At 31.1% G+C, this 24,301-nt stretch overlaps 3 protein-coding genes and 3 non-coding genes across 7 annotated transcripts; 2 read left to right on the top strand and 4 right to left on the bottom strand.

Annotated features, from left to right (window-relative positions):
* Positions 1-10,298: 10,298 nt before the first annotated feature.
* LOC125808131 (uncharacterized) lies at positions 10,299-12,187 on the bottom strand. Its single transcript, XM_049487880.1, has 3 exons — positions 11,977-12,187; positions 10,876-11,081; positions 10,299-10,703 (listed from the first exon to the last, which is right to left on the bottom strand). The coding sequence occupies exons 1-3, from the start codon at positions 12,064-12,066 to the stop codon at positions 10,439-10,441; spliced, it is 561 nt and encodes a 186-aa protein (XP_049343837.1). The 5' UTR covers positions 12,067-12,187; the 3' UTR covers positions 10,299-10,438.
* Positions 12,188-13,565: 1,378 nt separating this feature from the next.
* Positions 13,566-15,307, top strand: LOC125807879 (uncharacterized). Its single transcript, XM_049487623.1, has 5 exons — positions 13,566-13,639; positions 14,046-14,178; positions 14,294-14,397; positions 14,604-14,755; positions 14,904-15,307. Exons 1-5 carry the CDS (start codon positions 13,566-13,568, stop codon positions 15,305-15,307), a joined length of 867 nt encoding a protein of 288 aa, XP_049343580.1.
* Positions 15,308-15,458: 151 nt separating this feature from the next.
* On the top strand, positions 15,459-15,531 carry TRNAE-CUC (transfer RNA glutamic acid (anticodon CUC)). The gene has a single exon. It is a non-coding gene; the product is annotated as a tRNA-Glu (tRNA).
* A 69-nt stretch (positions 15,532-15,600) lies between these two features.
* Positions 15,601-15,728, bottom strand: LOC125809491 (U6atac minor spliceosomal RNA). Its single transcript, XR_007441804.1, has one exon. It is a non-coding gene; the product is annotated as a U6atac minor spliceosomal RNA (small nuclear RNA).
* A 353-nt stretch (positions 15,729-16,081) lies between these two features.
* Positions 16,082-20,714, bottom strand: LOC125840368 (COP1-interacting protein 7). 2 transcript variants are annotated; one of them, XM_049519338.1, is made up of 9 exons: positions 20,579-20,714; positions 20,299-20,475; positions 20,096-20,205; positions 19,810-19,862; positions 19,666-19,718; positions 19,426-19,578; positions 18,961-19,190; positions 17,216-18,828; positions 16,082-17,113 (listed from the first exon to the last, which is right to left on the bottom strand). In XM_049519338.1, exons 1-9 carry the CDS (start codon positions 20,635-20,637, stop codon positions 16,229-16,231), a joined length of 3,333 nt encoding a protein of 1,110 aa, XP_049375295.1. In that variant the 5' UTR covers positions 20,638-20,714; the 3' UTR covers positions 16,082-16,228. The 2 variants fall into 2 exon arrangements, with proteins under 2 accessions (XP_049375295.1, XP_049375301.1); XM_049519344.1 differs by lacking the exon at positions 20,096-20,205 and having other exon boundaries at positions 20,579-20,695.
* A 3,488-nt stretch (positions 20,715-24,202) lies between these two features.
* Positions 24,203-24,274, bottom strand: TRNAH-GUG (transfer RNA histidin (anticodon GUG)). The gene has a single exon. It is a non-coding gene; the product is annotated as a tRNA-His (tRNA).
* Between the last annotated feature and the right edge of the window lie 27 nt (positions 24,275-24,301).

Here is a 24,301-nt window from a genome sequence, read left to right as displayed (position 1 = left end):
GTCTTTTCTAAATGTATTTAAGGTTTAGGTTTAAACACGTTTGAAGAGTTATATCCATGTTTTCCCACCAAAAGTTGGGTTAATTTGGTGATCCATTTACGTGCTATTCCAATGTACCTCACTACGATAAATAAAGAATTTTGCGATAAATATTTAACGATAATAATATGATATTTATAAATCAAAACTTATTAAACTTAAAGTTTCAATTCATTAAACAAACCAAATAAAAAATTCAAAATCACTCACTCAAAATTGCTAAGCTTGTCCAAAATCCGCCTCTAAACCATAAAGTATAGTTTGGTAATCGGATATATAAGAAACAAGTTATCAATGTATTAATTTATGTGTAACTTATACGACGTTTGGTAATAGATAAGAAATAAGTTATTCATGTATAAAATCAATAGAACATTTAATTGACAATTTAGAAACCTGCATTACTAATACATGTATATATAAGTTACGGAAAAAAATCTATGTGTTATTTTATGTAACTAATCACTGCTTAACTAACATCTATATAAATATTCACTCATAATTAATCCCGACATTACTATTACCTGTATAATTCTAACCAGCTACGAAACGACTACACACTACATGTGTTATTAATTAATCTAGCGGCTAAAAGAAAAAGACTCAATGAAAATTTTGCAGTGATGCATGCTTTGTCTAACACTATATGTATGTGTATAGGCAAATAGGGATCATCAATTTTAAGGCTATAAAAATTAGGTGTGCAGAATTTTTTACACTACCAAAGTAGTTGGGCTTTTAAAAGTTACTACAAAATTACGGTCCAAATGAGGTTAGCCCATTACTGTGAAAAATAAAGTTGAATGTGACATTTCTATAAATCCAACTACTTTATGGGGACCATTTTTTATTTTATTTTTTAAGTTAATGTGTACTTGCTGTATAGATACATACATGTATATTTATGTTATGATTAGAGTGGTCCATTTAATTCAAATTCAAGAAAAAAAAGTGTAAGATGAATGGACATATATGTCTCACAACATCTTAGTTTCTAGTACAAACTTAAAAGTCGTTTGGTTAGAAATAAGTTATTATTAATCTCGAAATAAACTATTTCATCATGTATATGAGATATCTCGTTACTATAGTATAAATAGTGGATAACTAATCCAACGAGGTAAGGACTATCTTATATCACTACACAAAAAATAATTTTTAGCGACAATTAATTAACGACAATAGCTTAATTGCCGTTAAATATGTACTTTTAGCGGTAATTAGCTCTCTTTGTATATGTTCCTAAAACCTTTAGTGACATTGGATCCAATGACAATTAACTAATGCCGATAAAGGTTTTAGCACTCTTTGTTAATGTGTATATTCATTGCCGCTAAATGTTGCTTTTGTTATAGTGCATGTACCTCCAATAAGGAAAACAAAAGTGTAAGATGAGTGGACATATATAGACATACAACATCTCAGTTTCTAGTATATCCTAGGGGTCGTTCAGTTGGAAACAAGTCATTTTGAGATTAATTATCTTGAAATAAGTTATTCCACCATATATATATATATGAGATATCTCATCATTATGATATAAGTGATGGTATAAATAATCTATGGACTATCTAATATCTTCAACCAAACATAGAATAAAATAATCTTGTATTTTATTCCAAAATTATTTTACACACTTTATAGCTTACCCCAAACGACTCCTAAAATATTCAGAATGAAATGACCATGATGTTCATTGTGAATCCTCTAATTTAATGTTTCATACAAACATAATTTCTTACGTTTAATATTTATTATTTTTTGTAATTTGAGTGAATTTTACTTATAAATTTATGTTAAAATGACAAGTAAACATGAACGATTTATTTTTAAGATAAATAAATAAATAAATAAAAGTGAACGGTGGAAAATAAAAATCATTGCCTCCAAAAAGTACAAAGGAAAGTACAATAAGAGGATATTATGGTCTTTCCTCTTTTTAATTCGAACCGACAATTTCAACTGTCCCTATTAATTAATTTTACTTTTTATTTCCCCAATGAGGTCTGCATCACTATTTTTTTTTCTGAGACAATTTTGCTCCCTGTTGGATTCTCCATAAAACTACCAAACTAATAGTAAAACAGTTCACTCGCAATCGCTTTTCTTTGAGTACGCATTAAATAAATTCACTTTGATATAATTTGTAAATTATAAAGGATGTATATTGAATTAGGTAAATTCGATGCAACGAATAATTTGATCGAGAAAAATATTAACAGGATAAATCGATTCTTGATCACCCTTATGGTATATACATATTGCACCAATTCATTCAGTTTTAAACCTCCTAAACTATTGATGAGCCAACCTCTAGTACTTTTGTGTTCAAAATATTCAAAAATTATATATATATATACATAAAGAAAAATCACCTTCTATATATTATGTAATTTTTCGTGGAGAGACTTTGGGTGAACTATGAACACCCTTTCCTTATCAACAAGGGTTGTATTAGAGTGGTAAGTTTCAGATTCAAGTCCTCTTGGATGGAGTCGCTTTTGTCAGGAAGCATTTTATCTCAAATGTGGAACTTTCCGACGCAAATTCAGATTTAGCTGAGGTCCAATATGATTATCGTACACCCGAAAAAATCAAAAAACACACACCCTCCCCCTAGCTAGATCCACCGCTGCTTATGGTTAATCTTGACACTGTTCTTACGTAGATTATTAAATTCTAAGTCAATGATTAATATAGTTTATACGAATAATTAAATCTGCGCACTTGTATATTATCATCACTCAACTATCAGATTTGCATAGGATTAAATCAAAAGATTAACAAACACTTGTGTTTTCAAAACTTAACAAATATTAGTATAGTAACAAATCAAAGTCAATAGATCGATCGATGATGATAAGTAACATATCAAGTGATTGTATAATAATAATATATATATGGCATGCCTATACCAGGCATGACAAGTGACATTTGATTATCAACTTGTAACTTGCATTCCTCGTTTATTAGTATATTTGATCAATCTTTTAAAATCTTTAATATTCGGAATTATGAAATTAAAGATAGAAGGGGTCCAGCTAGAAAAAGTAGTAGCTTGGTTGTATTTCAATGAAACAACTCATTCTTTTGTATACAGTATACACCCATTCAAGAAAATGACACAAAAGTGGAGTTCGTGTGTGTATATGCCACGTCATAAATAATTTCATAAAAAAAATTAAAAATTAAAAAGTGTTGTAATATATATTAATAAAATGAAAAAATAGAGGTGACGGTGTTATTAATTATGATAAATCGTCAACGCTTTAAGACAAAGGAATATATGAATTTGTATAATTGTCTTCCACATGGTGACCATTATTTTTATTTAAACATCCTACGTCATATTTACTTTTGTTTAATCTAATTATTAATCTATTTTCGATAATTTTGTCAACTTAATTAGTGCGCTGAAATTCTTTAAATCTTTTAGCTAGGAGTATTGTGATAGTTAAGGTGGGGTTTTATGGATTTATAACGATGGAGGGTCGAAGATTTTATGGTAAAGATAAATGTGTGAAAGAGATCATCAGAATAAGGTGATTTATATATATAAATGTATTGATTGGTAGAGGATGATATAAAATAGTAATAAAGATAAATTTGTATAGTTCAAAGGTTAATTTAATAATTTATTTTTTGTCATGTGAAAAAAATATATGTGATATTATCGAGTGATAAACAATGTCATTAGAGCCCTAAAAAAATGACTTTTTCCACTTTTTATTTTGTTCTTTTGTTTATTCCTCTTTCCTTGCTTTATTTTTTTAATTAAGGGTGGGTAGGTTAGTTAATTGTGATTAGGGAAGGGAAGGAAGACATGGAGATTTATACAAGATCAGAATCTTATTTTTAAATAGTGCAGCATGAAATTATAAATATTAAGTAAATTGTGTATATCTACAATCCCAAGATATGAGGTACAAATACAATAAACTATTGTATATAACAAATTTTATTTGTCTTAAAAATAAATTACTCCCATCTAATTGAATGAAGCATACAAAGACTTGATAGTAAATTCATTCATAGTTTAAGCTAAGTAATATACACTTTCAACGTAAATAATTTTTATAATATCAAGTTATTTTCATTTATCATAACAGATAACACGTCTTATTTTTATAATATTTGAAATGAAATTAGGGGGTTGGGGGAGGGTAATATCTTGGTCAAGTAAATTTTATATATATATTACAATTGAATTGGTAAATGAATTTGGTCGAATCTTACGTATTGGTAAGTTCTCAATAAAATGAAATAAGTTATATGTATGTATAATTTAATTAAATTGACTGTCCATTCATGCACCTTAAGAAGATTGAACTAATCTAATTTAAGATTGTTTAGTATAAGGATCTTGCCATATGCTTTTGTGAGATTTTTTTTTTCATTTTCTCGAGTTCATATTGGACCCTCAATTAAATCGGGAGTACACACTATCGGGGTTATTGACGTTCTAAACATGATTTTCTTTATATCTAGGATTTAAACCCGAGACTTTTAGTTATGAGTGAAACAGTCTCACCATTCCACCACAATCCATGTCGGTGCTTTTGTGATATTTACTTATCTTAAAGAGGTGTTTTTTTCCATGTTCACAAATTGGGAGAAAAATAACGTAATTTCAACGTAGAAATATAAGTGTGTAGCCAGCATTTCAAAAGAGGCTTTAATTATTATTATTATTTATTCTTTTTTAAAAGGTAAGCACACTTTACTTTTGGATATGATCCTTTGGATATTAGTTTCTTGGTCTTTTTATGTTAAAGTTTTATACATAAAAATCTTTGTAAAAAGTAGTATAATTAAGTCATAATTATTATTTTACTAAAAATTACTTTAAAATGTTTGACAAAAAAATTGTAGCCAACCAATCAATCAACATACTATTACACGTTAAAATTCACGGTTGGACATAAAAGATCTATACAATAAAGTTAATATTTTCTTTCTTTTTTCAACTATAAAACCTAGAGTTAATCAAATTAATAATTAGAAGTCCAAATTTAACATATTTTATTGAATGGGCAGTCTATTTAGTTGCTAAAATTGGAATATATTACCCTAAAACGATATTAAGCAATATTATTCTTCATTGTACTGTGTTTCAATTATTTTTTGACAATTTTTTGCATTTGGCACATGACACACATGGTGTTTTAGACAATGACATACAAAATGACGTTGACATTCGTACGGATTATTTAATTTATAATACTGTATATATGAAGTATGTTTATATTTGTTGGAGCTTCAATATTGTTGTGTTTAGCAAAGTACAACAATTAATAATGCATTCTTGCCGGTGCCGTTCCATAGTTAGTTAGAATTATGCAGGTATATAGTGTCCTATTTTATGGGGAAAAATTACTACTATTAGTTCAGTCGAGAAAAAAATGAAAGTCAATTACTCAAAAGATAGAACTGTAAATACTATTCGAAATACTGAATGGTGTTTGATAATATTTCATTCATTGAAATCTTGTGAATACTAAAGCCAGTGAAACGCGATACAAAATTATCTAATTTAGGGCAATATAAGTAAGTGTATTAGAAATGGCTTGTTCTCATGTTAAATGTATTTTGAAAAATATGATTAGGCAAAATTATTGGATTCTCTAAGTAGTGGTAATTATTGAGCCCATTGTTCATGAATTTGAATGACTATGAAATTCTTTTTATGGAACCGATGTTCACACACCAAATAATCAAATAAATCAATGCAAAATATCTTGTATACAAATTTTATCACTTAGGTATGATTAACGGTATTAAAAGTGTTTTTTAGGGAATCATATATAATAATTCAATTAGTTGGCTATATGAACTTTCTACGATGGTTTGGCTATATGAACTTTCTACGATGGTTGGATCAAGGGCGGAGCCACCTTGTACTAAGGGGTTCATCCGAACCTCCTTCGGCGGAAAATTATATTAATTATATATGGTTAAAATAATTTTTTATGTATATATAGTAGATGTCGAACCATCTTCGACTACTTCGTGTGTCTATATATTTCTACAGATTTTGAACCCCTTATTGAAAATCTTGGCTCCACCACTGGGTTGGATTTCTTCCATTTGTAATCCCTATTAAAGTATTAACTCAATATACACATTGAGCAAAAAATTATTATTTCTCCGTTTCAATTCTTCAATTTTAACTTTTCACGTAACATACTTAAGACCGTAAAATTAAAAGATATATCGGTACATGTACTCTTATTAAGTTTATATTTTTTTTACTTTTTAAAACTTTGTGCCAATATTAAACCAGACAAATAAATTGAAATGAATTAGTTTTTTTTTTTTTTAACAACTAGGGAAACCCTCCGGCATTATCGTGATTATTACTACCTTATTTTCCCAAGATTTTGCATAATTATTCATATACTAATATTATTGAACATAAAGTAATGAATAATTATAGATAGATAGTTATAATTTATATGAAAATGGGGTAACATGCTCACGATATTAATTAGTGACAGACAGAATACTAACACGTGGCTTGATTCCAACACAGCCTGTTAATTATGATTGGCTCTAAGCCTGCTAATTAAACTTAATTATCATTACTGTACCTATCAACATATTAATAGGTTAGAACATTTTTCAACTGCTACTCTCATAATTAATCATGCTTCTAAAATCCTTAATTATTTTAATTATAGAAAACCGTGTAATCTTTTTTTTTTGTACCGTTGTACAAAATCACTTTACTAAATTGTTAGATAGTTAAACGACACCTTTGTAAAGAAAGTACACAAAAACAAAAAAAAAAGTTACTTCGTGTAATTATTTGATATTCAAATTTTATTGGTTTTCAAAGACTTGACATTTAGAATTCCGTTGAATGATTATGGTCTCGAGACTAAGTTTGGAGTCGCCAGGTGAGACATTCGGTACTTCATGGAGAAAATTAGGCTTTGAATTGACTAACTATATATATTCAACAATCATTTGCCAATATCGTTTCTAAGCCCTACTTAAGTAAGGGGGGTGTGTTCAGTCCCAAGGCTTAACTAATTCAGATAAAAATTTAAGAGTTTATTAGGCTAACTAAGCGGAAAAACGATCTCTACCAAAAAGTCTCCATATCAAATACATGAAATATTTGGTTACGTGTAGAGGAATCTCAATTATTTTTATTCTATAAATATCACTTGATGTTATGCATGTAACTCTAGAAAGGGAAATAGTGAAAGTATATAATTATAATCGTCTCACACTTATTGTAAGAATTTTTACCGGTAATATTAGACTCTATATATGAAGAAATAATGCAATTTCGTATCACTTGATAATAAATGATACAAACATTTTATATTTTTTTGTTGGGTTATAATTTTAACCTTCGATTGAGCTATGAACACGAATAGACAAACGGGCTAACCTATAAAAAGGCTACAAAAAATAATAGAAAAATGTTACAAATTTGCCACATTCAACTTAGATCGATACATAGTTCATGTAAAACAATTACTACCATGTATTATTTGAATAGAAGAAAATAACCTACAATAATCTTTTGAATTTGTTGTAACCACGAACCCTAATATTTTATTTATTGATTTCTTGTGTTATATTTAACTGATCTCCAAAAAAAAAAGAGCCATGTAATAAGAAAAAATAATACTCCTATTTTTAATGTACGTAAAATCGATGGCCTCTGCCAACATTAGTATTAGATCTCTTTGTAATTGGATTTTGCTGGTATAATTAAATACTAACACACTATTTAATATTTCTATTAATGTATTATAATATTCATAATCCAAATCTAAGTTAACCCACTGGTGAAGCACTTTCTATATGTATGTGACTCCTGGATAAGTTGAAGGGACACTAGCCAAACTAGTATTGATGGAAAACTTTCAAAGAAAATTATTTTTTTCGCCGTTTCAGTTTGTTTGTCCTACTTTCATCTTTAGTCTGATTCAAAAACATTATCTTTTTTTGGTTTTTGGCAACTCTTTAATTTCAACTTTTCACGTAATATATTTCAAACACAAGATTCAAAAATCTTCTTTATTTTTTTTAAATTCCATGCAAATCAAAACATGACAAACAAATTGAAACGATGGGAGTACATGATAAAAATGTAAAAAGTCCAATTGAATCAGTGGAGAGATGCTACATTTTTTTCCTGGCTTCATCAAACCATGCATCATGCATACATGTGCTTGCTTTGGTTCATAAATTAATTTAATTCCAATCTCTGAAGAGCCATAAAAAAAAAACTTTTACATACACTACAACATTTCAAAAAAAAAAAAGTTCTAATCTTTAATTTTCTACAAAATTTAGTGCATAATCATTGTATGTGTGAGCCTTACTTCTGAACCAGCCAGACTAATGTCTATTTATACATTTGAGAGATCCACTTATACTATTGATATAATCGATATGTACACATTATGTATAGATTATATATTGATTATATATTTATCGTATACAACGACTACAAATGGTTACAATTAGACGGGTTAATATTTTAGTCGTTTGGCTAAAAATGTTAAAAGAAAAAGAAAATAAAAAGGAAAAATTCCAACTAATAAATGGGAACATAATGATGAACACAACTTTTATAGACACAAAATGGGTGTTTGAAGGACCAAACATTTTGAGATAGGGGAAATTACGTGGGTAAGTAAACATATACTAGTTAATTAGCTAACATAGTTATAGTTTAAATTAATTATGGCTCGCAGCTTAATTTTAGCTGTAATTACGTGTGCCTCTCTCCTCTTTCCTCGCTTATACATATACAAATACAAATTATACGTACATATATAATTATATGACAGATATATAAATGCAATCGTCTCTCTCCACTCTCTGCGCTTTCCCACTCGCCTCTCTCCTCCCTCTCTCAATCTCGCTTGTCAGATATACAAATGCATATGTATATCAGTTCCATATATACAATTATCTGACATATATACATATACAACTCGCCTCTCTCCACTCTATGTCCTCTCTCGCTCGCCTCTCTCATCACTCTCCCAATCTCGCTGACCTCTCTCCTCCCTCTAACATGTAGCTACAAATCGTAATTAGCAAACTATAGCTATGAAAACATAATTAAAATTATTTTAGTGGATATTTGTAAAAGTTCTCAATACTTAGTAGCCCAGGCGCCAGCCCAAGAAGTTGTTATAATTAACAACAATAATGAAGCATAAAATACTTTCTTCGATCCCTTTGACTTGTCCAGTATATGCTAATTTTAGCAAATTAAGAGAGAATTAATTATTTTTTCTCCATTTTACTCTTGCCGTTAAGTAACCATTTCTCATACTTGTTGGAATACCTGTAGTAAAAAATTAGATTTTCAAAGTGTGGTAAATATGGATAATTTAGTAACTTGACATTAAAACTTAGTGAGAGTGTAAAATACATATGCATAGATATCTGATAACTAATTAATATCATAATACTAAATTAATTTGCAAATAATTCTAGAAAAGTAGAGGTTTCCACCCAGTTTAAGGCTTTAAGCCCAAGGTCTGCTTGAACAAATTCTGCGACTCTAGAAGTCCACATAAATTAAAGTTGAGTTGAAATTTATTCAATAATGTAAGTATTATATGTTTTTCTCTTTTCCTTATTTTCCTCCTTGAGGTAGTGGTGAAGTCTGCGACTCTGAATACATTCTACTCTCCCCAGACCTCACTTGTGAAATTTCACTGTACATTATTGTTGTTGTTGGCTGTTTAGCTTATTTTGGTTCACATTAAAGTTTGATATATTATCTTTTCAGTTCTCATGTCATAATCAATTTGTTAAATTGACCAACATCGAGATACAATGTGTCTGTCTCCAATTTGTTTGAGACTAAGGCACATTATTGTTGGCTATTGCTTGTCGTCATCAATTTGTTTGGGACTGAGACATTATTGTTATTGGCTATTGTGTATCGTCCACAGAAGAAAATATATAAGCGAGCGAAACATGGATGGAGCTTTTCTATTCTCAAATCATTGCCTTTACTGGATATCTCGTTTGTACACATCTAATGCTTCGCATCAATCACAAACAAGTTTGAATGTACGGATCACTCTATTTAATCCCACAAGTTGAATGTACGGATCACTCTATTTAAGCCCGTCTCACGCCATTTTTATGAAATACAACAAGAAGGACCTTGCCACATAGACTTCTTCTTGGTTCAAGAAAGAAAAAAAAAAACAGTTCACTCTTAATCTCAAATCTAAGAGATGTTTGCAGACGAAAGTTCACACTAAGTGACAGAACAAAAAATTTATGCAGAAGGAATATGGTACAATGAACTTTGCAACTAAGCAATAGAAAGTTGTATTATACATAAACTTCAAAATCACAACTATTTTTTTTTAACATATAAACGTAACAACGACCTTGATCACCCTCATTTGTAGGCTGCCATGCCAACGCCGGCTTCACCACCATATGGCATGGGGCCACCTCGCGCCTTGGCGTAGGTCACATAGTAGAACTGAGAGAGTATGCTGGTGAAGAAAATGAAAGCTGCTCCAGCTGCAAAAACTCCTTTTCTCAAAGTCTCACATGATAGATGTTTATCACTCGTCAAGTATGATATTCGATACTTGGTATGATAAGCATTCCTAACCGAACCAGCCAACAAGCAGACCTCAGCTATGAAAAATGCAACCCTGAAACAAAAAATACATAATATTTTACAATGTATGTACAATAAAACGTTACTCACAAGTCACACGATTTAGCATTGAAAGAGAAATCGACTTCCTTAATGTGGCAAATACCCTTTTTTAAGTCACTGAATTGGAAGCAAGATAGACACTTTTTGCTTGTTATTATACTTACCAGCATATGATGAATAAGAGAACAGCACAAGCTCTTGAACCTCCAGGCCTCAAAGCCTTTCCACAACAGAAGCAACGGCTCGCCACCATTATAATTATTTGACTAAGCATAAGAAATAAGAAAGCACCAACACCAAATCCAGTTGCTATGTCGGAGTCATAGACGCAATAGCTCTGTTCATCTTCACCATCTTGTTTGATTTTTGCCTACAAATGAAGGGATATATTCAATCAAGTGACACACGAAAAGCTAATTAGCTTGAACCAAATTGCATGAGAAAGCAACTTAAAGAAAACTTGGTCTTAAGTTCTCATGGATAACACTATAACACAAAATTGCAACCTAATTTGCAGTCTTTTCCCTCTTATCTTAAGTTGTTATTGATAGAACTAAGATATTAACAACATTAGAGCTGAGATCTTCGATTGTTTGGCTCACACTTTGTATAGGTATAAAAAAATTCCACTAAATTAATACAAAAATCGTATTTCGAACCTAGTAAGTAAATAAAATGAATAGTGGTGGAATTCTGTAATCGAACCCAAAATGTTCAAATCCTGAATCCGCCTCGCATAGGTAGGCCATAAGAGTCTTACTTGTGTAAAGACGAGATAAAAGTACCAATATTGGTTCAACAAAGAAGAGATTATGAAAGTAACACAATTACAAGGCATTCTACCTAAAGCTAAAAATTCATCTAAAAATTGCACATCACTATTACTCTAATCAAATTCCAGTAATAGTTCCAGGTGACCAATGATTAATCCAATATTTAACTTTTTTTGGATTCAATGAATAGCCACATCTTAGAAGAAAATACTCAAAAATCCTAAAATTGAACAGGAAATCACAGGAATCTTATTGGCTACGTGAATTTTCACCTTGTTGAGAGGGTTCAATTCTCCACCTGCAAATCCCCTACCTCTACCTCTAACCCTACCCCAATTTTTTTTTTAAAAAATTTACAGCAAACCGAACAGATCTAACAGAAGAAAAAGCAAAATCAATCAATTGAAAGTTAAAATTAGCAGTATGAAACAGAGAAAAACGAACATAACACAGTTATAAGTATAGTGAAGAGAAATTGAAAGTGGTTCTTACAGTGCTTCTTCTCCGCTCAGCAGCAATAGCCAAACCAAAAGCAATCAGATCGAATACGAAAATAGTTAGCATTAACAACTTCGACGCCATTTGTTACCAAAATCAATCAGTAAACTCGAGATTTCTTCCTCTTCCTTTCTCTCTCTCTGGAGTCTGGATATACTAAAGAGAGTTTTGAGTAATGAAGAAGCAGCAACAACAACTGGCAAAAACAATAAATAAATTTAGCAAAGCAAATAAAATGACATCCCAACGGTTCACACAACTCTTCATTAACCACCAACCACAGCGTCGTCGTTTGAGTTTTGACGCTTTTTATACTGTCGGTGCCTTCAATTGTGGTAACACAAGTTTCACATCTAATATCTCCGTTCATTTTTATTTATCCAGTCATTCAATTTAACTCGACATAATCTAACTTCGTCGTAATAAGAATAAATTTATTTCAATAATTTATAAATGCATATAATTTATTGTTATCATAGCTTTCTTAAATTCTGTGTAGAAATTAATGAATGAAAGAAATTAAATTCTTTTTTCATTTTGACAAAAAGGCCATATGCAATGAACACACTAATATTACGTGTATAAGGCATAAAACTCGTGTCATACACACAAAGTGTAACTCTTTTCAACTCTTACGTTAATAGAAAAAGAATAAAGAGAATCAAACACGTAATTACAACTCTAATTATAACTTTTTGTTCACTGAATGTATATTTGGAAAAGCACGTAGAGTTAAATATGACAAGTAAAAGTGAGAAAACGAAATGCAATTGCTTTGATTCTAATTCCTAGACAATCTTTAATTTTATATTGACTTTCCATGTGGACAATACTTCAAATTCCAGCCTTGAACACAATATATTATTATTATTATTATTAATATTATTATTATTAATATTATTATTATTATTATTATAAAAAGATCTTTGTAGATTACTCAAAAAATAACACAATAAGAGGGCTAAATAAAATAAAACTTGTCAGACTTGAAATGTTGTAATCACCAACATATACTATCTCCACTTAGAGAGGGAAAATGCCACTATTACTCAAATTGTGATTTCTATTAAATAGATAAAGTATCTATAAGCTGACAAAATTAATTCATGAAAATTTAATACGTTTGAAGAACAAATTTTTTTAGTTTGAATTGATTGTTAATTTATTTATTTATCGACTTAACTTATTTGATTTGTTCAAATTCAATTCATCTATTCATTTGATCACCCATTTCTCTAAAGACTCATTTTATATGTCAATATAAGTAGAAGAAAATGTAATAAATCAATTAATAATATTAGATCTTTGATTGTATGTGGTCTTCAAAGATTTTAAGTTTATCTACTTTGTACGTACTTTGCACCAAGGCCAATGTCAATTTGGAAAGGAATTTTAAAAAGATGGAAAATAAAGATACAAAATTGATTGTAATTGATGTTATTTTCCTTTTTCAAGTACATGATCAATATTTTCTTTGGCTTTTAACTTATATGGATTTTTAAGGATTCCTTTGTATTTTCCCTCTATTGAGAAGTTGATAGTAAAAGCACAAAGAAACAATTAAAAAAAAAACACAACATGAAATGGGGTTGAATAATTTGCTCTCTTCATTTGGTGAATTTATTAAAGGTTCAAGATGGAGACATCATTCTAAGTGGTAAAACATCTCTTTTTTTTTTTACTAATAATTTTGATTCAATATTTATTTTTGGTTTCACAACAACAATATCTATTGTAATATTATAAGTAGAATCTGATCAAGTGGGTAAAATGTATATGCAAAATTTATTTTTATCTTTATAGGATAGAAAAATTGTTTTCGATAGACTTGATCAAATTAGACAAATGTTATTAAAGCATAATTGAAAGAAAAACAAACCCATGTTATATTTCATCCATGAGATATTTTGTCTATCTCATTCTGTGTACCAAACAAATTCTAGTGCGATCTAACTTGTTATGAGAGTTTATTTATCTTTTTTTTAATCATGTTATTAGATTGTCAAAGTAATTACATGTAATTATCTTTTAAATGATGAACTAACAAGTTTTTTTCTCTATAGCAAGAAGGTAATCAAACAGCTTAAGGCACGTTTAGTGATACAAAGGAAGAGAAGAAATTCAATTATAAAACAATTACGTGAAGACATTTCTCAACTTCTCCAAATTGGACACCATCATCTAGCTTTAGCCAGAGTAATTTTCTCTTCACATAAGTTTAACATTTTATTTTTTTTAATAATGAAAAGCTTCTAATTAATCACTTAATTAATTATAGTAGCTAATCACCCCTTAATTACTTTGTTTAAAGGTTGAACAACTTTATAGAGATGAGTGCAGATTATCTGCATACAATCAACTTGACAATTTTTGTGATTGTATCTCTATGAACCTACGTGATATTAGCACCAACAGGTAATTACTAATTTCCAATTAATCAATTTCATCAAGTGTCATCAAGGTGTCCAATTGACGAGTCGAATCATATTTTAGTAAGTCTGCTATAAGATTAATGGTAGAGTCAGGAATTTATATACGATCTGATTGGTTGAATCATATTTTGGATTCAATTTATCGGGTCAAGTTAATAAACGAATCGCGAAAATTGGTTTTTGCTACAGTAAATTGTCTGATGACGTGCAAGAGGCATTATCCAGTATGATATTTGCAGCATCGAGATGTGGCGAACTGCCAGAGTTGCATTCACTAAGGAATTTATTTAAACAACATTTTGGTCAAGCATTTGATCGACTCAACGTTGAACTGTTACCAGGTAAGTCTATTAAATGGGTGGATTATGCTAAATTTAATCGAAATATTAAAATGATGGATAATTGAATTGATAAATCAGTAGATCATTGATTAATTCGCTCAAATCATCTAAAATTATATTTTTATGGACTAATTTTACGATCGTATAGGTAATATGGTTAACTCAGAGACCAAACAGTACCTCACACATGTCACAAAGCTAAAAGAAGACGTAAAGCTCCAAATCATTGATGAAATTTTCAGTAGCTTTAAGAGTTCTAGTAGGACTAAGGACAACAACTGGGTTGAAAGCTTAAATTGTGAGATTTATACTTCAAAAAGAACCAGAAGGAATAAAACCGTCAACAACAACAATTGTAATGTAATTTCACAGGTGGAATTTGCGGGGAAAAATGAAGAACAATTGCCTCGAGTACAACCACAATCGCCTCATGTCCATCCGAAGCTTCCGGACTATGATAATTTAGTTGTCAAATTCAAAGATCTCAAAGGAGAAAATATGTATAAGACTAGTACAAAATATCAATCCTTTTCTAAATTGATGAGGTGGTAGAATTATTTCAATTACACTATGTAAATTATTGATAATGACTTTATCTAGTCGATTCTATCTTATAATATTCGTAGGCATGTGTTTCATCTATTACCGTCCAAGCAACCCCTTTTACTATATATTATAGAATCTATGTAATATTTTAACAATTTCCGTTGTAGTCTAGTTGGTTAGGATACTCGGCTCTCACCCGAGAGGCCCGGGTTCAAGTCCCGGCAACGGAAAATCCTTTTTTTTTTTAAAATGTAATGATATCCTTTTATATTATTTTAATGGTAATGATATTTTTTTTTAAAAAAATTGGGTAAGATCCACCGAAGTGGGTAGCCTTAACCGGATGTGTCTGATAACAGGTAAAGCCCGAAGGCTGTTCCCGTCCCTGTCGGGGGAGATGCCAACCATCTCTCCTTTCTACGAACACAACATATGTGAAATTATGTATTGTATATAAACACATATAACATATATATACAAGCGATGTGGGACTACTGTTAAGGGATAACATAAGAAAAAAGTTGCATTTTAAAGAGTTTCGATAGTCATGCATAGTCTAATTAAATTAATACGAGTGTCTATTAGAAATAACTCCTCTACTCACAAAGGTAGGGAGAAAAGGTCTGCATACGCCCCACCCACCCAGACCTACGTGTGGACTATACTAGATATGTTGTTGTAGTCAAAATAGCGTCTAGTGAGTCGCGCAAAGACAAATTCATAAAAAACAAACATGAATACAAACAATAAAGTTATGCAACAAAAAGAGAATTAAATGAATCTTTCTTTTCTGATACAAGATTTTATTGAACAATAACCACAACACTCATCACACAGAATTTCACAGTAATAAGGAATGTCAAAACATGCATCTTTCTATATAATTTCGATATAGAAAATGCCATGACTTGATCACAAGAAAAAAATTCAGTTTTTTCGACCAAAATAAAGAAGCTTTCTGAATCCTTTAGTAACTTTTAGTGAGCTTTCATCAGTTGTCCATTTCCTTCTTCCTTGATTCGTTTCGAGGTTCATTTCATTATTTGGAGGTGGGGTGGAAACTGCATTAGAGAGTATGTCTTGGCATACTGGAGTGTCCAAATGCACGTTCGATACAGAGGAAGTCAGAGGACTTATAACTCCAATAACATTGTCAACTGCTTCTGAGGTTTCAACTTCAGACAGTAAAAACTTTACAGCCTTGTTAGGACTTTGTTTCTTGTCATCTATTGAATGTTCAGCAGAAAGCATAGGTGTATCTATCTTCTTCTCGATTAATGATATGCTACGTACCTCCTCCGTGTTCTTAGCATCAACGACTTCATTAGATACCTGTGGACTTAGTTCTGATCCACGTTCGTTTAACATTGAGTTTATCTCATTCTTGCTATCTTTTTCCTTCTGAGAATGATCAGATGAAGAATGACCTTTAGTATCCGAAGGCTTGGACTTACGGGGACCTTGCTTATTACTCTCTTTTCCAGATGATTTCTTTGTTGGAGCAATCATTTTGTTCTCCTTTTGATTTCCTTTCTTGCTTGGAGTGGATTTTGACTCGGTGGATCGATCCTTAGCTGTCCTTGTAGAAGCGAGACGTTCTATAGTGGAACTCTTAAAAACTGTTTTTTGTAATCTATTGGTTGCCTCAGTTGGAGCCTCAGGTTTTGGTTTCTCAATTTTTGAAGATGTGGCTGACTCTTTTGGATTCTTCCTTGATGTTGGTTTGGTTAAACCAGTGGCACCACTTCTTTCTGCGATTCTCTTTTGACGTTGCAATAATGATTGTTCCAATTTCTTTCGACTCTCCTCGTCCTGTCAGTAACATTAAGAGAGAATTAAATCATCATAATAATAACAATGACAGGTGAAAAGAACAGGAAAAACTATATATCTAGTACAAGATTGTGTTCATACCTTGTCAGCTTTGCTCTTCTGAAATGTTGAAGGTGATTTCTTAATTCTTGATGATGTATCAGATTTGGTCCTTCCAAGAGATCCGGTTACTGAAGGTTTAGATTTTGGTTCTTTGGTAACTGCCTTTCGACCAAGGTCCTTACCGATCCTTTTGTTGGTTCCTTCGCCTTTTGTTTGAAGCTTTGTATCAGCAGAAGCAGGTTTGATATCAGTGTGACTCTTAAGAGTTTCAGACAGGAAGACATCATTTTCGTCATACATTTCAGGATTTCGAGAGGCTGAAACTTGCTCAGTGGCTGAATCCCTTCCAAGCACCATGAAAAGGTCATTTGGTTCACATGCATCAGAAGGATCAAGCTTATCTTCCGCGTGATTAGTCATGCTGTGCTTAACTTGTTCAGCTCCGACAATGTCTGAAACCATGAAAATGTCTGTCTGTTGGTGATAATCAGACACATTATCAACTGAATGGGCTCGAACCACAATGGAATCATCAAATTGAACGCCTTTCTTATCTTTCCCCGTTTGCAAATGATCATCATGAGAGGCTGAAGCATAATCTCCAACAAAGATACTTTGATCTGAGCTTTTTCCTTGATATGTTGATTTATTTAGTAGATTGCCAGCTAACCAATCCTCTTCTTTTTGGCTCTTAAGGACAACTCGTTCAGTGGCAATGTTCAACGAGATAGACTGAGGATAGCCCTTTGGTTCCTGAGTTCTATGCGAAAATAACAACTCTTCATCTGTGCTCTCTCTTATAATAACTGGTCCACGCCTCTTCTCTTCCCACATGTTTTGTCGCGGGATTTCATCTCCATGTCCCATGTTTCTATCATTTACAATAAGAGGATCAGATGAAGGAGTCATTTTCTTTGTCATCAAGTACTCTTCCTGGACACCTTTTGGCCCCGTGTCATCGGTTCTTGAATCTGCATCTTGCATTAGAATGTTCTGGAAGATATCCCAATTCTTACCAATGTTGGTTACTTCATCCTTAGAGACACCATTTGATATACTCCCACTGTTGTTTCTCTTCTTTCCATCTCGCTTCTTCTTGTTCCGAGACGTTGAGTTATGATGCCTCTCCCATGATCCAACTGTTTCCTCTACCTGCTTTCTGAGGGAACCTGCATCAGTGGATCCATCCTCATCAGACGAACTATCCTCGGTGCTGCTATGATCACTTTGTTCATTTCTCTTCGAGGCTATGTAGTTTATGTTGCGTATAACAACTTTTCTTGATGATATTTTCCCATGCTGCATTTTCTTATCCTCCTCATAATCATCAGAGTCACCGTTAGAACTTGAATTGTTGCTTTCATTTCTATCCCCGTTTGAATATTTCTTCTTGTTCTTGGAAGGTGGTTTATTCTTCCAGTTATAATCTGATTCAGGACCGGGACCTCGACTAGAATCTTCCGGATTTGCAGGCCATGGCATTCCAGGATAGTAAGTAGGATTGCCCGAAAACATGTACCCTGGATATGGTGGAATTTGTTGAAATGCAGGATTTTGATAGTTTTGCATGTAAGGTGGCATATTGTTTGGCCACATTGGTTGTGATTTCCCTTCTGTTGAGTGAACTTTGATAGGTGGTGGTAAACCATTTTCTGCAGAATGTAATGAAGTAATGTCATATAATATGACTCATATTCATGATAAACGCGATTGACAGATATCGTCATGTGAGCTCTATACTACAAAGTTTCAAGCGAAAAAAGCAAGAGGATTGTCATATGTACCTTGACTAGTATCCAGACTTCCATGACTTAATGTATCATCATTCTGTTTTCTGATGGAAAGGCCAACACTTTGACTGTCTTGAGTAACATCAGCAGCAAGCGTGATTCCAGACCTCCCAAAATACGAAAACTCAGAAGGAGAGTAGGCTTGAAGAGCAGCAACTTCATCCATCCAGATTCCATCATCTCTCTTTTTGTTGCACAGCTCCATAAACTTAATGCATGCTTCTCTGGATGAAAGCAAAGTATAATTTCAATAGGTATTCACAATAGTATCATCTACCATCTTAATAAGTACGATAAACAAAGAGATTTACACGTTGCAGCAAAACGAGTAACTAGCTAGCAATCTACCTCATCGCTCCATTTAGCACAAACACAAAATGAACTACATAGGACTAGGCAAATTAGGTTTCATAGTCTCTACCTAGATGTCACAAATGGTTGTATTCAAGTCCTACGTACCTTAAACGTAGAGCACCAAAAGCATTGGAAAAAGATGTGAGATCATCCAAATTATCCATATCAAAGCCAGATACCAAAGCGCGAGCATATGCCATTGCTTGCTCTTTCCTTAAAACTGCTTTTCTGCTTTCTAGAACGCGTTGAAGACGCACTCTATCCATAACAACGAGCATTTAGTCATATAAGTTAAATCCCCATTTAAGTCATATAAGTAATGATATGAGAAACACAAGAACTCACTTGGGATTTTCTTCTTTTGCAGCATCACCAACACCATTAGATTCACCGTTGGACTTCAGTATCGAATGTCAGTTATTAATAAGTAGGAAATTCTAGTAAAAACGTGATACAACATAGTTTTATTTACTCTACAAATTGATATACCTTTGAAAAACCAGGAGAGAATTTGGAATCTCCATCAAAAGCTGATGCATTTCCTGCTAATATCAAGAGTCAATGAGAAGAAAACTTCGAAATGAAATTCAATGAATCAACTAATATACATAAGAAACAAGGACTTTTAAACCTGATAGATGTCTCACATAGTCACTCAACTAATAGTTATTATGTCAAAAAGTCATATTTCTTCTTGATTCCAATTTTTCTTCAACAAAGAAACTTACTTTACGAGATAATAACTATCAATATACAAACACATTGATGAATATACCTTCAACATTGATACTACCATTAGCTTGTTCACTCTCAATCTGCATAATATCTCTTTCTATGCTTACAAATCGTTCGAGAATTTCAGGAGTACTAACAAATCTCACAAACCTGACAACGTCAACAACAAAAAAAGTACCTACCACATTAAACATCGAAAATCAGTCTAACGAACTGCATTTCATCAAATTTAAGCATGATTACCTCTGTAAAGTTGCTTTAGTGAACCAAGAAACATTAGTAATCGAAGGTCGGAGAGTAATTGAATATCCTCCTTTAGAAATCTGATCTTTAGCGGATTTGAGATGAATGAGAAATGGTTCAAGCAAACCAGAAGCTAATTTCTCCGAATTTTCACCAGCAAAGATTACAAGATCGCATCTATGTAAAATTCAAATCAAATTTAAATAACATGAATATGCGATTCAAAATAACAGTTCTAACAATAATTGAGCATCGAGTCAATAGTCATATTAAAATGTACCTTGTTCGTGTTGGAGTAAGCTGAAACAGAGCATAATCCAAACGAGTCCTCGAATCCATTATAATGATTTTGCACTAATGAAACAAGAATTTTCACTCTTTTTCAACAGTAAATTAGTGTTTGTTGAAGAAAATTGAAATATATAGAGACTGAGTTACTAAAACAGAGCATATTTTAAATGGGTCCTGGAATTCCATATAATAATACAGTAATTTTTAGATATTTCAATGAACAATTTTAGTAAATTAAGAAAGAAGAAGAATTTCATTCATTTCAAAAGTAAAAAAAAAAATACTAGTTTTTCTTGAAGAAACTGAAAAAATGGAGTGAATTAGTAAATAGAGAGGAATTTATTTATTTAAAAAATGGGGTCCCTAATTTCAATGCCGACAATTCATAAAGTTTTAGGATAATGAATCTATGAATTTATGTAAAAATATCTTATAGTATACTAGAATATGGTGTTTGAGAGTTTCATATAATATGATCAGAGGCGAAGCCAGAATTTGTAGATTGTTCATTGAGTTCTTGATCTCAATATTTGTGTTATAAAGTCAATATTATCAATAGTATGACCATTTTTTGACTTAACTATCCACATCAGAATAATTCTGGACCAAACTATTAACTAATGATATTTTTTATCCTTTCTATATATTATTTACACATATCAAACAATTTTTTTAAACATAAATATCGATTTTGAGTCAAAACTAATGAGTTCTATCGATCTCGAATATGATGATGGGGCAGGGGTTGGGTAAGGGGTCGTTTCAAAAGTCCATAATTCTTGTAGTTGAAGACAGCAACAATGGCGGGCTCCTCCTCCTCATCTTTTTTGTAATTCAATTTTTATCTGATTTTTTTTTCTTCTAAAAATTGATTTTTCCTTTGCTTTACTGTTACTCACAAAGTGTAATAATAAAACTCACGAGGGTGAAGTCCCACTATTCCTGCTGTGTAACCGAATTTACCAGACTTTTACACTATCTATCATTATGACTAGGTTCGACTTCTGAAAATGAAAAAATTATGATACGAAATATTTATCTTTTTAATAATCCTTAATTGAGTTAAATTCGAATGAGTCAAGTTAATAAATTTTAATACGGAATGATTATATACCAAAAATAAAAATTCAACTTATTTAGGGAAATATTCCAAGTAAACCAAAATATTCTATTAATAATGGCATTACTACTTTTTTTCTTTTTCTCTACCTATATACGTACACTATAACAAATTGTAATTCAAAGTGTAATATTCAAATAAATAAGTCTTATTTTGAAGAAATTGAATATTCAAATGTCCAAAATTTGACTGAAAAGGTCAAAAGAGTAAACTTTATACTTTATTAATGGTGTAATTTGTTAATTTTTTTTTTTGTGTGGGATGAATTCATAAATAAATAAAAAGGAGAAGATAAAATTATAAAAAAAAAAACTTTGATAAGATCAACCAATGGCGTAATACATAGATCGAAGGATGATCCGCTGAATAATTTTCTCTGAAAAGATAAATTGTGTATACAAAAATAGTACAATATATATAAGTCAAATAATTTTTTTTATATTTATATAAATATATACTACAAAAAGAGATAAAGCATGAAATTTATGGAAGCAACATCACACCTTTTTATAAAAAATTGAAAAGATGGAACAAAACAAATATCATATCATGAAGGTGGATTAAGAAAAAAAAGAGAGTTTGAAATAGAAAAGAACCTACCCCTTTAATTAATTAGCTGGATTAATTAGGACAGCCTTCTTAATGATGATATTGACCTAATGTCTTTCTAATTGAATCAAATTTTCAACATTGCTTGATTATTTTAATTTTTTTAACCCAAAATTGATTTTGATTTGCAAACAACCACCACTTGTACTAATTTCTAAGATAATTTTTTTTTATCATTTGCCCTTGCATCTCAACTAAATATTATGAATTAGAAATATGCAAGTAAGAATTCATGACTTATAGGTGGATGATGTATGGGATAAAAATCATGGGAGACGATATAACAACAATAACATATTTAGTGAGATTTAAGGATCGAAGGGTGGGGTGTCAGCAGTCTTACTTTTGTCTTAATAGGTGAATTTTATTTCTATTTGTGTGATATGGTAAATAGACAGTTAGTAGACGAATAGTTGAAGCACACTCAAACTTACTAGACCACCAATATTAATGTTGAAAGAATAAGTTAGAAATATATATAAGCGGATTCATACATACATGTATTTTCTTCTTCAAAAGTACTACATTCGAATGAATAGATACCTAATGGCTATTGCATTCGAAAAATCTAATATCGAAAATTTCTAACAAAAATGATTCTATACAACGCCATAAGATTTGTTGATCAAGACTTATAATAATCTTGTAATTTACATTTACCAACATTAAAAGGCAAGACAAAAGGGACTCCATGTGATTAAAACGTTACGCCCTATATACATGCCTTGGATCTGTTACACTATTTATTAATTTTTTAGTGCATATTTTAATCTATTTATCTTTAGATGAATTAATATTACATTATCTTAATATGTTTTGTTTAATTTGTTGCTATCATAAATCAGTTAGCAAGTTACTATTACTAATTTGATGCAATTTTAAGTAACCATATTCTATTACCTGCTTGGAATATCATATGACAATTAATTTCATATTCTGGATAACAATGATCTAATCATCATCATTATCACTTCTCCACACAGCCTAATAAAATAAGTGGAATGCAAATAACAAAATAAAATTATTGGTGCATTTTTTTTTCACCATTGGTAATATTTAGAAGTTTCACAATTTGTTAAGTTTGTCAAATTAAAGTCTTCATATAATTTTTTCAAGGATCGATATTATTTTGATATTCTTTTGAGGGTTTATTAGAAATAATTTTTTTTATCTTTACAAGACAGGGTTACAATTGCGCACACACGATCCTCTCCATACCCCACTCGTGGAATTACTCTGAATATGTTGTTGTATTATTTTGATATTATTACATATCTACCACTATAAATACTAATTACTACTACTAGTTAGGTTCTGAGTTATATTTCAATTATACAAATATAATTTTTTGAAATTAAATTGTATGTTAGGTTGCCAATTCACATCATAGCACTGTGGATCAACAGTAGTAATATTATATAGAGCTAAAATAGATTAATACATGGAGGACTTGGTAGGTGGTACTACTCTACCAGATAATGTGGCACGAGTACAAATATGATGATTTTTTATAATAAATTTTTAACTATAGATTATATCAGTTCAACTATATATAGCTAAAAAACAATTCAACCAAACAAAATATTCTTGGAAAATTAGCAAACAATAAGTCCAGCAGTTGTGACATCATAATAACTATTGTGATGTCATACTATTGCATCTTGAATTATGGAGCTAGCAGTTACGTGAATTGTGGTAGGATGATTGAGATTCTTTCACTCTATTAAAGGTTTTGAATTTGATCCCCTAAAACTGAAAAAAAAATAAAAATCCTATTGAACTGTTACCCTAGAAATAAAACATATCATGTGAAAATTCAAATTTCGTTAAACCCCAAAAGGAATACTGAACACCAAATGAAAGTCGATTAAAAAAAAAAACATATGTGGCTGCTGGGATTCGAGCCCAGGTCTCCACGGCCACAACGTGGAATTCTTACCACTAAACTACAGCCACTTGATGTTTGTGTCTTCTTAATAATTT

Source organism: Solanum verrucosum, unplaced genomic scaffold, assembly GCF_900185275.1.
Source record: "Solanum verrucosum unplaced genomic scaffold, falcon-dt-bn FXZP01000277.1, whole genome shotgun sequence".
In the NCBI taxonomy this organism is placed as follows: domain Eukaryota; kingdom Viridiplantae; phylum Streptophyta; class Magnoliopsida; order Solanales; family Solanaceae; genus Solanum; species Solanum verrucosum.
Note: the sequence above shows the minus strand (reverse complement) of the source record. Positions and strands in the feature narration are given on the sequence as shown.